This window comes from Tenrec ecaudatus, chromosome 13, assembly GCF_050624435.1.
Source record: "Tenrec ecaudatus isolate mTenEca1 chromosome 13, mTenEca1.hap1, whole genome shotgun sequence".
Taxonomy (NCBI): domain Eukaryota; kingdom Metazoa; phylum Chordata; class Mammalia; order Afrosoricida; family Tenrecidae; genus Tenrec; species Tenrec ecaudatus.
This window is the reverse complement of record NC_134542.1, coordinates 19,690,171-19,704,456: the sequence shown is the minus strand read 5'-3', so window position 1 is coordinate 19,704,456 and position 14,286 is coordinate 19,690,171. Positions and strand designations below refer to the sequence as shown.

At 57.1% G+C, this 14,286-nt stretch overlaps 1 protein-coding gene across 1 annotated transcript; it reads left to right on the top strand.

The window, feature by feature from the left end:
- The first annotated feature begins 406 nt into the window (after positions 1–406).
- WNT10A (Wnt family member 10A) lies at positions 407–13,688 on the top strand. The gene is made up of 4 exons (XM_075530112.1): positions 407–516; positions 1,542–1,804; positions 10,620–10,999; positions 13,191–13,688. The coding sequence occupies exons 1-4, from the start codon at positions 407–409 to the stop codon at positions 13,686–13,688; spliced, it is 1,251 nt and encodes a 416-aa protein (XP_075386227.1).
- Positions 13,689–14,286: the final 598 nt, after the last annotated feature.

The window sequence follows — 14,286 nt, the reverse complement described above, 5'->3', positions numbered from 1 at the left end:
CACCTCGGCCCACAGCGCTCGCCCTCGGAAGCCCAGGCTCGGCGCGGCTCTGTGGTCCCCCGGCACCCGGACCTCTGCCTCCCCAGCTCACTGCCGTTCTCGACCCCCCTTCCCCTCGGCAGGCTCCGGGAGTTGTCACAGGGGGGGCCTCGGGAAATTCCCCGGGCCCCTGTGCCAGGAGGTGCCCCGTGCGCCCGCCCGCTCTCCACCCCCCCCCCCCGAGGGCGGTGCCCGGGGGCGCTGCACCATGGAGCCGGGAAGCGGGCGCCGTCTGCTCCCGGAGCCGTGACCTAAGTCGAAGCTGGGTGTCGCAGCCACCCCGACCCCGGCTGACCATGGGCCGTCGTCCCGGGCTCGCGCGCCCCGCCTGAGCCCGCACCCCGCGGCCCGGCCCGGCCCACGCGCCATGGGCAGCGCCCACCCTCGCCCCTGGCTGCGGCTCCGACCCCGGCCCCAGCCGCGGCCCGCACTCTGCGCGCTCCAAATCCTTCTGCTGCTGACTGCCGCCGCGCCCAGGTGAGCCCGGCCCCGCCCTCCCGGGAGCTGGGACCCCCAGCTGGCAGGGGCCTCGGGCGCTCGGAGGGCGAGAAGCCCTGGGAGGAGGGAAGGACGGGGTCATAGAGAAGTGCTGGTGTCCCACGAGAGAACATGCTCTCACAGGAGGGGCTGGGTTGGTGGCAGAGAAAAGGCACTCCAGAGAGACAGGAAGAGAAATGGCAGCTAGGAGAGGAGAGGGTGGTGGTGGTGGTGGTGGTGGTGGTGTGTGTAGGGGGGAGACCCTGCCTTGCTAGGGGAATGCACCCCTCCCAGAAGAGGTAACTCCAATACAGTCCTCCACCTTGAAGCTGGTCCCAAGGAGGGACAGGGGCTGGAAGCTGGCCTGACTGCACAGATCAGACCAGGTCACTGCCCTCTGACAGTGTGCAGGGTTTCCCAGTCTGTGAGCTGACAGAGTGAGCTCAGTAAGCAGTGTTAAGCAGCCGCCTGCTTGGGCGAGGGTGGGTGGGTATATGGGTGAGTGGGTGAGGGTGTGTGGGTAGAGGACATGAGAAAGGAGCTGGTGACCAATAGATGTTAACACGAACGCGTGTGCAGACGTGCGTGTCTGTGTGTGACGGTCCCTGGGTCTGCGGGTCGTGTCCACCGAAGTCTGTGCAGACCTGTCTTCATAGACGGGGCGGTTTGAAATCAGGCCTCTGGGAGTGGGCTCCTGGGGTCACCTTATGAAGCCCTGTGTGCTGGCACCCCAGATGTGTGTGCATGAGCACAGCATGTTTGTGTGGGTGTGTGCCCAGGCAGGTTGTGTTGGGGGATGGAGTGGGGTGGGGGTGGTGAGAAGGTCAAGGAAAGAAGGCTCTAGTAGTCAGGCAGCTGGGGGCAGGGGTCATTATCCAGAATCAGGGCTAGAACTTAGGGGGCTATGGCCCACAGGGCCCTGTGTGAATATGTGTCCTGTCCTTAGCTGGTCCAGGTAACATAAAGCTGCCTCCCACTATACTCCCTGAGTCCTTTTACCACCACTCACCACCCTCCCTCTGCAGGTCTGCACCCAATGACATCCTGGGCCTCCGCCTGCCCCCAGAGCCTGTGCTGAATGCCAACACCGTGTGCCTGACACTGCCGGGCCTGAGCAGGCGGCAGATGGAGGTGTGTGTCCGCCACCCAGATGTGGCTGCCTCGGCCATCCAGGGCATCCAGATCGCCATCCACGAGTGCCAGCACCAGTTCCGGGACCAGCGCTGGAACTGTTCTAGCCTGGAGACCAGAAACAAGATCCCCTACGAGAGCCCCATCTTCAGCAGAGGTAGCCCTCCCACCTCAGACCAACCCACCCATAAATCACTCCTTCAAGCTGGCAGCTACCCCAGGTGTCCCTCGTCCAGCCATGCCACCTGCCTGCCTCCTCCTGAAAGGCAACAGGTTCCAGGATTGGCTCGTGACAGGTTCCAGACCGGAGGGTGGTCCAGGGCTCCTGCCTTCTCCTGTCCCACTTCTGACACCCCGTGTGTCTCAGACTCAAGATCTATCCATCTTGGTCACTCTTCTGCCTTAAATATCCTGTGGGGCAAGGAGCCCAGCCCATGATGAGCTGCTCAGCAGTGGGTGGGGGTGTTGCTGGTGGGGGAAGCCTGGGCAGGTAAAATATTTGTGCTCCTGCAGAAGCTCCTCCGGGCAGTACAGGCAGGGTACACCACCAGCCTCTGTGTCATCTCGCCGCCCCCAGAACCGCTCTGAATCAGAGACTGCTGGGTGTGTGCACACCTGAGTGTGGTGTCGCCTGCCCGGCAGCTGGCAGCCCTGCCAAGTGCTTTTCTCAAAACTCCTAGGAGCATTCAACACCCCCACGCCCTGCATCCCGCCCCCCAAAAAACACGTGGCTTCTGGGTGGCCCTGGGAATGACAGTAAGTTTTGTCATTCACCTCCATTCACATAGGTCTCCAGGCCTAGTATCTTAGGCCTTGGGGGTAGAAATGGGGACCATACCCTCTGGATGGGCCTAACTGGGTTCCCATCTCTTCCCAGATTCCTAGGGAGACAGGGTGGGGACCCCCAGACTGACTGTGTGAGACAAGTCCAGTCCTCAAAGGGCAGAGGAGGAGGAGGGGCCCCCAGATATGCTGTGCCTTGGGGCCTGTGACATCTTAGGGACTTAGAGCCCAGGGAATCCCAACTTCCAAAGGACATAGTCAGGAACCTTTCGCAACCGGCTGGCACCCCTTCTCGCACCCCCCACCCCCAGCCCACCGGGACCCACAAGGCCTGGATCCCGTTGGCCCCCGGCCCCCAGCTCCGGCCGACCGCCCCGCCCCCGCGCTCCCCTCCTCCCTCTGCGCGCGCCCGAGGCGCCGTTTCTACCTAGTCGAGCCCAGCCCGCCGCGTGTGGCGGCATGCAGCCGCGAACTAATCCCCGCGGGCCGCGCAGACGGCCCCAGCCCGCCGCGCTCCCAGGCCCCCCGCCCTGCCCCGCCTGCGCAGCCCGTGTCCCCAGCCGTCCCCAGCTGCGCGTCCAGCCCGAGCCCCGGGCCAGCCGGCTGGCCGATGGACACGAAATGACAGGCCCGATCCCACCTCCCGGTTTCTAGGTCTCCAGCGCACACCCCCAGCTGCGCTGTCCCTCGAAGACCCTGGGGCCCTAGCGATGGGGCCGCGTTCGCCCACGCTCCCGTGGGCGCGGGACATTCGGTGCCACCGCCTCGGGTTGGACCAGGAGAAGGGCCTTTTCTCCCTGGGCCTGGAGTCCCGTCTTTCCCTCTGTCCCTCTGTCCCCTCTGGACTGAGTGGACGCTGGCGTCCTGGAGGAACGCCTTCGCCCAGCCCCTGCGGCCTTGTAGAGGATGGGGTTGAGTTGCGCTTGGGGGAGAGCTCAGAGCCGCTGCGGGACCGCGTGGGGTTGGCGCAGCTCCAGGTACTCCCGGGTTCACCTGCAGTTTAATGAGCGGGAGGTGAGCTAGGGGACTGGTGGAGGAGAGGTTAGGAATGGAGGGGGGAGACCTGCCGGGGCTGGCCAAGCGGGGTGGCGCCCAGCGTGGCGAGGGGGCAGGATAGTGGCTCCTGGGTGTTGGAACACCGCCTTCGCTGTGTGACTTCTGCTTCCCCAGTTGCGACATTGCATTCCTACCTCATACTGGCCTTCTGGAAAGGGATCATTGCTGCCCTTCTCAGCCTCGCCCCCCACTGTGCCCCGCCCTCCTCCTCTCCGTATCCGGGTACACCCTCTTCCGGGGCCATTTCCGGGTCCATCTGGGCCCATCACCTCTCTGCTTTTGAATCCCGCTCATTTCTAATCTGAGTCCTTTCTGAACAGTGTGAGATCAGGTGGCCTCAACTCCCCCTGCCGCGCCCCCCTCCAATGCTGGCCCTTCCTTTGACCCATGCAGCCACTTGGCCTTCACTCAAACACGAATTTTCTCCTCTTTAAAATTCAGATGCTGCCCGGAAGAGGTGGCTCCCTCAGGAGCGAATCTGAATGCTATTGATTCCTGAATGCTATTGTTCCTTGGTCCCACCTCCTGGCCACCCACTGGGAGCAGGGTAGAAATGCTATGTAGGGTCCACTGGCTTCTGAGGCGAAAAGGCTTCAAAGTGTACATCTCCCCAGCCCTCCACTCACTGAATGCTACTCTTGTTGTTAGGTGCCTGTAAGTCAGCTCTGACTCACAGCGAGGGATGTACACACAGCAGAATGAAACACTGCCCAGTCCTCCCCCAGCCTCGCCATCGTCCCTGTACTTGAGCCCATGATTGCAGTTACAAGGTCAGCTTTCTTTCACTGACCCTCTACCAAGCATGGTGCCCTTCTCCGGGCCCTAGCCCTTCCTCGTGTCCAAAGAACATGAGACCAAGTTGTATCATCCTCGCTTCGAAGGAGCGTTCTTGCTGCACCAGACAGATCCGCGCCTTCTCCTGGAAACCCAGGCTATAGTCAATAGTCTCTGACAACACTGTGATTCAAATGTATGCATTCTTCTCTGATCTTCTTGGTTCATGGTCCAGCTTTCCTGGAGCCTATGAGACCATTGAAAATACCATGACGTGGGGCAGGCTCACCTCAGTCCTGCACGTGACTTCTTTGTTTTGTAACATTGAAAAACGGAACCTTTCCAAATTGGCAGCAGATCTGCCCAGTCCAATGCATCACTGGGTTGACTTTATGCGAAGGTGTAAGCCATACTGAAGTCTATAGCCTTTCTCGTCTTCAAGCCCTCTTCTTACTATTACTATCATCTAATTGTCCTGACTCTTCCCTGAGATGGGTTGGTCTGTAGGGATAGGTTCTGATGTAGGCGGGAGAAAGAAAGTGCACTTGACCCCTTGGTGGGGTGAACCTGGGAAGGCAGGGCACACAAGAGCGCTTTCGCCAGACCAGGAGAGGGAATCTGGGAGTGGTGGAGCCTGGCACAGATCACTAGAGGCCTAGAGAGAATGGAAAGCAAGACAAGAGAAGCTGTGGGGGCCCCACACCCACTCTGACTGCTGTGACAGAGGACCAAGATGACAAGGGCACTAGTAATCCCCGCCCCCCAGATTTTTGAATGGAGGACCCAGATATTTGGTGCTGTGGTGGAGGACGGTGCTGGGCAGAATATCTGCTGGGTGGGGGCGGGGGTTCTTTGTTGGAGGAATAGAGAGCCCCAGCATGTCTCACTCAGGGTGGGCAGGGGACTGGAGAGCAGGAAGGGCTTCTTGGGCACTGGATTGAGGGTTTCTTCCTGTGAACTCTGGCACAGAGTAGGCATTTCCCTTCCTAAAGCCCCTTCGGGGATGGATGGATGTGGTGGTACTCAGATGGGGAAACTGAAGCATGGGTAATCATGTCCCAGGACCACCTAAGGTCCTATTCTTCCAATAAACCCAAATCTGAACTCACAGCTATCTGACTTATAGCGACCCTATAGGACTCTATAGAATTGCCCCCTTGAATTTTCAAGACTATAACTGTTTGTGGGAGTAGAAAGCCCGAATAGCAGCTGGTGGTTTTGAACTGCTGACCTTTCAGATTGCAGCCTAACACATAATCACTATGACACGAGGACTCCATAGCACCCACTCAATAAATTGGCCCCCAAAGTGCCATTGTGTGGGGGACACCGTTCTAGAGCAGTGTATCTGTACACTGGGGTCCTCCAACTGCCCACGTGCCCTAGGTTCAATTGTGATCCGATACCTATGTGAATGGTTGAGTCAGGAGAGGCAGAGACTGCATTTGAATGCTGACTTAGGCTGGGACTCAGCCCCAGTCTTACCACCTCCCAAGTCACAAGGTCATCGCAGATCCCACCAAGTGCCCAGAGAGGAGCTAGGGCAGCATGGGAGAGCGCCAAGAAATCCAACTGACATGTACTTGCATGCGCTTCCACGTGTGCACACGTGCACACACACACACACACACACACACACCCCTATGCATACTTGTGCAAACATGGAACACATTCAGTGTCATGCCTAAGCGTTCCCACATGCACACAACATGCTCTAACTGGGCACAGGAGCACACACAGAGGGGTGGAGACCAGACCACCCCTTCCCTCCTATTCTGACTGCAAAGGGTGCAGGTTCAAGCCTCTCTGACTCCCCCAGGTCCCACTGGCTTCTCCTCCACTCACATCTCCTGCCCTCTGAGCCTCCTCCCCAGCCCCTTCCAGGCCATAGGCTGTAGCCTGCAGCAAGAGCAGCAGCAGCAAGAGCAGCAGCAGCTGATTCCACTTAGATGCTGGCAGTCCCTGTCCCAGATCAAAGGCAGGGCGGCTAATTGTGCGTCTTAACGAACTCTTCCCCCCACCAGCTCTTGCTCCGAGCAGCCCAGCTGGCCTTGGCCCCGCCCCTTTCCCCCTCCAGCTGGCCAGATGGCACTGTGTCTGCGTCTGCCCCAGACAGTGGGGCCAGGACCGAAACTGGGGCCCAGCACAGGAGCTGGGGGCAAATCCAGTAGACTGGGCTTTAAGGAGGCTTGCAGGCTTGGAACAGAGGATGGCCAACACAAGCCTTGTCTGGTCCTTGGACACAGGGTTGTGACAGCTGTCAGAGGTCGTCAGTGGTGCCTAGGGTCTGAGTGTTCTCTGTAGGCTGCAGGTTTGCAGATTCCATTTCTCCAGATTCATCTAGGTCTGGAATATGGGCTTGGCCCTGCACACCTCTTAGACCCTTAGACCAAGCTGCTGGCTCTTTCCTGCCGCTGTCTGTGCACAGGTTCTTAGGGCTAGAGATTGGGTTTCCTGAAGTTTTTTTTTTTTTCCCTCTCAGCAGTAGGAAGTTGCTGGGCCAGCCTGGGAACTGGGAGAGGCCTGGGTCCAGCCGATGACCCTTGTGCCCTTTAGCTGTCTCTCTTTGTACAATGTGCGTGTGTGTGCACTCATGTGCACAAGTGCACACGCATGTAAGGGGATTTCTGACCTGCATATTAACGCTTATTCTCAGAGCCCTGATCACTGCCCCAGAGTAAGGGCAGAGCTTAGAGATCCACAGATAAAGGATAAGGGATATCCACAAGGTGTGCCCCTCGCCCCCTCAGGGACTGGGGTCTAGTCCTCCTTCCTCTTGGACCCCACCATCTTCCCAGAGCAGTTTCTCCACCTCTGCAGCTCCCAGCAGCCCCTTTGAAGTTCCAGCTCCACTCCCAGCTCCCCATGTGCTCAAGCTGGAATGGCTACCAAGAAGCCAGAAGGGGCCTAGAGAGGGTGAATTGGTTTCATGGGTTTCCAGTGCCCCAAGCAACTTCTAGAGTGGGCCATGAGCTGCTGCATTCTGTCCCTGCTTCGGGTGAAACAAGAAACAGGGGTAGGGAACTGTAGCAAGAGCGAGCGAGGCCACACAGCAAGAAGAACTTCTCAGTAATAGCTCATGTTGGTATGGTATTCATTATGCATCAGGTATCACCCTAAGTACATTAAGGTCCCTAACTGGTTGCTGTTTTGGAACAATGCAATGAGGTAGATAATTATAACCTTATTTGTTCAGATGAGGAAACTGTGGCACAGATAGGTTAAGTCACTTGGCCAAGGTCACCTATTTGTACCCAGGTAATCTGACTCTGGAGACTGTACTGTTAACCCCTGAGAATCTTGTCTCTTTGGGGGGGGGCAGGAGTGAGGAGGTTGGGGGAGGATGGGAGAAGAGAACAAGGGCCCTGGGGTGTAGTGGGTAAGGACCAGTGAGGTATATGGGACCAGAGTCTCTGTCCCATCCTGGCTGACTTTCTGGGGTCTGTGGGGGATCCCTCAGAACATGTCCTCCCAATCTTCAAAGATCAAGTGATTCTACTTCCTCTAACTCTAGGGCCTCTCCCAAGGCCACCAACCTCCTGCTCGGCCCTGGACTTGCCCCCAGGAGCCTATGGCCTAGATGGATTCTCCTCTTCATTTCCTTGCACCTGGATCTCCCACAATTAGCATCCTCTGGGGGGCTAGAGGCTGTTCCTGGATGGAGGCAGGCCCTGCTCATGATCGGACTTTTCTCAAGTCCAGAATAAGGGCTGGAAGCTACTAGTAGGCCTCCACCTGCCAGGGGTCAGGCTCACCAGAACTCTTGTAGCAGATGATTCAGGCTGACGGACAGCCCCAAGAAGCCTCTAAGAAGGAGGCTTAGTGTGGACAAGTCAGCTACCAAGGAGGGTTGGTCAGAGCTAATCTTTGTGCCTCTGAGTCCCTCAGAGATGTCCATCTTAGATGCCCAGCCCTCTCCATTTTCACTGCTTCTGTGTGTAGGGCACTGAGGTCACATACAGCATTCCTCAAATGATCTCTTCATGGGACCTAGACCAACTGAGATATGGGGTCTCCCCAGCACCCTTTTCTGAACTAGCTACCAGAGATGTCCTGTGGGTGGGGAACTTGGCTTTGTCATCAGGACAGCCTCTGTGGTGGCCTAAGGTGGCTGCACACTTCAGCAGCCAGCTGACCTAGGGACAGAAAGCTTTTCTGAAAATCCATCTTCCCTTACTACCCTCCTGGGTGTGCACGTTTCCTGAGGCCTGGTACGGGTAGTGCAATGAGTTAAGCACTGGACAGCTCGCCCCAGGTTGACCTTTCACCCCCTAACTATGCTGCAGAGAAAGGTGAGGTTGTCTGCTCCCAGGACAACTTCACAGTGGTTCTCTCGGCCGCTCTACTCTGCCCTGTAGGGGCTTCTTCGAGTTGGAATGGACACTCAGCCTGTACTGTGGTCAATTCTCTAGGTTACATTCTGATTTTTGTTTTGTCTGCAAGGCGGCTGCTTCCTTTTCACCGTGATGAAACCACAGACTTGATTTCATTTTACTAAGTTTCTCATTAATGCGCTGCATCTAGACAGGGATACTGTTTTGCACTCAGCCATATTATTTTTAACTTTGAAAAAAAAATCAGATCACACACACTGCGCATGCAATTGACCATTGCAACCACTTTAAAGGTCACAGACCACTGGCACGGCATGTGCTCACAATATTGTGTACTTTTTACCACTATCTCATTCCAGAACTTTCTCATCATCTCAAAAGAAAACTCCCAGCCCACTGAGCACCCACTCTCCATTCCTCTCTCTTCCGGTCCCTGACAACCACAGATCTGCTGTTCCTATGGGTTCACCTCTTCTAGACATTTTGTAAAAGCAAAGTCATATAGATATATGTTCTTTTGTATCTGACTTCTTCTTAGCATAGTGGTGTGGGGGTCCATCATGTGGTAGCATTCTTTTTATAATCCACTGCATGGAAGGACACATGATATTTTGTTTATCCATTTATTGAGTGTATTCTTTTGCATTTCTATTAGTCTTACTTTTCAAACATGTTTATTGCACATTTTAGACTAAAGAAGTTTGTGTGGGTTGTCATTCCATTCTCCTCATCTACCTGTTTGGATTTTGCATAATCCACTTACTATTCTTAGAATGGTTACTCTTGAAATTTTGCCAGGCATATTTAGTGTAACAAAGGGTGTGTGTCTTCAGAAAGTTTATGGAAAATTGGAATAGAAAGATAGTGGAATTTTTCCATGAACTTTTTGAGGCCCCCTTGCATAAGTTTGAGCAATATCTCATGTGATCTCTAGAATGTGAAAATAACGACAGAACTTTTAAACTATAAATAGCAACTTTCCTGACATAGCTGTCTTTCTTTAAACTCCACAAAATTAGAAATTATTATTTATTTTATACAGGCAGTGTTTGGTTTATTTTATGTATGTATGTATGCATTCACCATTTCCCTCTTTTTTGTTTACCATTTCTTTAAAAATCTCAGACTTTCTTTTGGGATCATTTCCCCACCCTGCCTTCCATCTTTTATAAGCTCCACAGTGGACAAGCTTTGGGCCTAACTACAAGGTCAGCAGTTCAAAGCCAGCAGCTGTCCTCAGGAGAAAGTTGAGCTTTTCCACTCCTGTGAAGTTACAGTCTCGGAAACCCACAAGGGCAGTTCTGTAGGGTCGCTGTGAGTCGGTGTGGACCGGATGGCTTTGTGCCCTTTGAGTTTATAAGCTCCTTTAATGCGAGTGTCTTGGTGGTTGTCTTGGCCTGGGTTCCCAAGAAAGAGGAGCTGGGAGACAAAGCTCAGTGCACCTGCTCAGTTCAGGAGTTTTGTCTGGGGTGGGGTGGGGGGTGTATTTAGAGGGGGAGCGGGCAGAGGGAGGCGGGGGATCTCCAGGACCTCCTTTGGAATTATAAATAGCACCAAGACCTCTCTAGATTCCCTGTTGACTTAAACACAAATGTGTTTACCGGGTACTTTCTGTCCTACAAGTGCGGTGTGGACCCGGGTGATCTTGTGCTGAGAAAGGGGAGCAGAAAACAAGCTGGTTCCCCACCAGGTGATGTGTAGAACCGAGTGGGAATGCCCCACAAGGTTCCTAAAGAGGCCACAGAGGACCCCATCTTCCTCCCGCCTGGGACTTCACCACTAACCCCCAGGGCTCCTTAAAGAAAACTGAAGGGGACCCTAAAGGGAACCGCCTCCGACATGACATCGTGTGTGTGCATAACACCTGGCTTCTAGTGCGATCGCTGCTTTCCCTAGGCTGGTGCCCTCGTACACCCCAACCCTCCATGACGCTGGGGGAGAAGCTGGAGCAGGGACATGGGATGTCGAGGTCGCCCCACCCCCACCCACCCCCAGCACCCACGTTTCTTGGGCTTCCACCCGCAGGTTTCCGAGAGAGCGCCTTCGCCTACGCCATCGCGGCAGCCGGTGTGGTCCACGCGGTGTCCAATGCGTGCGCCCTGGGCAAACTGCGGGCCTGCGGTTGCGACGCAGCGCGACGCGGGGACGAAGAGGCCTTCCGCAGGAAGCTGCACCGCCTGCAGCTGGACGCGCTTCAGCGCGGGAAGGGCCTGAGCCACGGAGTCCCCGAGCACCCGGCCCTGCCCCCGGCCAGTCCAGGCCTGCAGGACTCCTGGGAATGGGGCGGCTGCAGCCCCGACGTGGGCTTTGGGGAGCGCTTCTCCAAAGACTTTCTGGACTCCCGGGAGCCTCACCGAGACATCCACGCCCGCATGAGGCTCCACAACAACCGAGTCGGGAGGCAGGTGAGCTCTCCACCCCTTGGCTCGCCCCAGGGGGCCTAGGACCCGCCCCTCCCCCAGAACACCTCCGCTCCTCCCCCAGCGCCCCCCCTCCCCTCCACCCCCCCCCCCCCGCAGCTCCATGCAGTGAATACCTCCCTCGTGCTGGGGGGCAGGGGGGGAGGCAGAAATGAAATCACCTTGTTAGCCCCCTCCCCTTTATCCTTCCATTATACCCTGGCTGAGCAAAGTGCTCCCGCCCGGCCTGGCCCTGCTCCTGTGATAAATGGAAAGGAGACTGGCCAGGCAGTCTGGCTCCCAGGGGCCTAAGGCCTTAGTCCTTTATAAAGTAAGAGAAGGTTGAGCTCTATCAATGGATTGCCATAAGGCCTGCCTCTTTGTCAGTCCTGCTGCCACCCTTTCTGAGGTCTCAGCAGGAGGACTTCCTACGGTGTGTGGGATCCCCAGTGATACTGAGCTCTGTGGCCTCTGCCAGCACCTGGGAACATGCAGGACTCATCACACACACACACACACACACACACACACAGTGATAACAGCCTGCATTTCTTGATTATGCCAAGCCTTGTCTTGAGCACTTTGCTATCAGCCCCCTTAATCCTTACATTCAACCCATGAGGCACAGAGATGAAGACACTTGCCCAAGATAACACAGATACTGAGATAGTGGTAGGGGAAGGGTTTATCCCAGGCTTTAAGCTTGTGCTTCTTTGCTTCTCAGAACAGAATCTGCACCAGGTACACACAGGCCAAAGCAGGCAGCATCCACCCTGGTGCCCCACTGCCCTTCCTGGGAGTGAGCCCCCTCTTCTCATCCGCTCAGCCCTCTCAGGCTTCCTCCCACTCTGTGGAGGCTCCACCTCCCCCACCCACTCTGGCTCCTTTTTCTCCACCCCATCCCTCCTTCCCTTGCCACCCTTCTACCCCAACTCAGGTGTCCCACTTTCTGCCTCCACCGCTGGGCTCTGAGCTGGTTCAACTGTTCCACCCTACTTAGAGACAAGGGAAATCGAAGCACACCCACCCCAAGTCACTGCTAGCTCCCCTCCCCATCCAGCCCTGCCCAGTCCATGCAGCTTCTCCACCCCCCCAAGCTTCAAGACAATCCCAGCCTATACCATCAGTGGTGCCACCACCACCTTCTCCTCCTCCTCCTCGTTAAAGTGGTTAATTAATGGCTGCTGCCTGTGGGAAGCAGATGTTCGGAGCTGTTGGCCAGGGGAGGTAGGGGCTGCTTCCCACGTGTTGCTGACACCACACTGTGGGCTGCAAAGCTGAGCTTGCAGGAGGCGTCCACAGGCTTGGAGGGTGAGGTCTCTCCCTGCAGGGCCCTGGTGCCCAAATTTGAGGGGCCCAGCTCATGTTGCTCCCTTTCTGAAGGTCTGCTTTTGGAGTGAAGTGGTGGTGGTGGTGGGGAGCTCAACTTCCTCCAGGGGCTCTCTGGCGAGGATAATGCCAAGGGACTCTTTGGGAAGAGACCCTAGGGCAGTCTTTCATGGGACAGATTGTGGTCCCATCATTGCCTCCCCTGGGAGTTGGACCCTCTCTCTGCCCGTTGGGTGGGGGCCCCATTCTCTGGGTAACGCTCTCTTAGACCCAACACAGTCCTCGCTTTTTCCTAGGAGGGATGCTGGCATCCAGCACAGATCAGAATAAGTCCCTGAGAGCATAATGGGAGGCTCTGGGCACCCCCTCCTTAGACTTCCTACAAAGGGCCGCAGAACCCCAAGACTGGGGCTTACTCAAGTTGCCAGGGCCTCCCCTCACAGCCTGGAGCTAGGCCAGAGGCTTTGGGGATGGGATGTATTGGGGCAGGCACCCCTCCTCCTGCCCACCCTCTCCCCCCAGGGATCCAAGAAGTGGGACTTTCCCTGAGGATCTGGGATCCCCCCTCAGGAAGTAAGAGAGGACTTGGGTGGCAGGGGAGAATCTTCAGCCCCAGGGGGGCCCTGCAGCTGCTGGGAAGGGGGGGCAGGAAAGGAGTGGGGGGTAGGAAGGAGGGAATTCCCCCAGCCAGGCCTGGTGGGAGCTGGGTGGGAGCCCTGTGAGGAGGCCTCTGGACAGCTGGTTCAGGATTGTGAGTGGACGCCTGGGTCCGTGGTCCCTCTCTCTTGCTTTGGGACCCAGCGTCTGTGTAGGGATGAGGCAGTGGGGCAAGCAGCCACTGCCCAGCCTCACCATGGCCCCATTGCAGGCGGTGATGGAGAACATGAGGCGGAAGTGCAAGTGCCATGGCACCTCCGGCAGCTGTCAGCTCAAGACTTGCTGGCAGGTGACGCCGGAGTTCCGTGCAGTGGGGTCGCTGCTGCGCAGCCGCTTTCACCGCGCCACGCTCATTCGTCCCCACAACCGCAACGGTGGCCAACTGGAGCCCGGCCCCGCGGGGGTCCCCTCACCCGCTCCGGGCGCTCCGGGCCCACGCCGCCGTCCCCACGCCACCGACCTGGTCTACTTCGAGAAGTCCCCCGACTTCTGCGAGCGCGACCCGCGCCTGGACTCGGCGGGCACCGTGGGCCGCCTGTGCGACAAAGGCAGCTCGGGCCCCGACGGCTGCGGCAGCATGTGCTGCGGCCGCGGCCACAACATCCTGCGCCAGACGCGCAGCGAGCGCTGCCACTGCCGCTTCCACTGGTGCTGCTTCGTGGTCTGCGAGGAGTGCCGCATCACCGAGTGGGTCAGCGTCTGTAAGTGAGCGCGCTCTCCGCCCCCCGCCTCCAGGAACCCCCAGTTCTGAGGCTCACTGGAGCAGTCCTGGCCGGTGTGGAGGCCCCCCTTCTCCCGCCTGTGGGCTCACACACACACTGGCCTGGCTCCATTGAACTGGGGGTGGCCCCAGGCGCTGTCTCTTTCCACCCACCACCCCTACACCTGCCGCAGCCAGAGGAGGGAGAAAAGAGAAGATTGGACTGAGCAGCAAGGAGATGGGGGAAAGACCCAAGACCCCCTCCCCCCAACGGCCTCCGCCCCTCATCATTCAGTTAACAAATATTTATTTTGCACTCTTTGGTTTTGTGGTCTGGCGCTCTGGGGGTGGGGGGTGTGTGGAGGAGGGGGAGTAAGGGACTCTGGGGATACATATATGACTAACACACACACACACACACACACACACACGGGCACCTGCTCTCTTGGAACTTGGGGTCTGGCAAGGAGAGAGAAATAAACAAGAGAACCATACAAAGAAGAAAGGCTATGCTGTGTACCTCTAGAGAAATAAAGCCCATGCTGGGTGGACCTGACTTTGGGGGCTCTCTAGACAAAGTCACTGGCCAGGGAAGGCCTCTTGATTG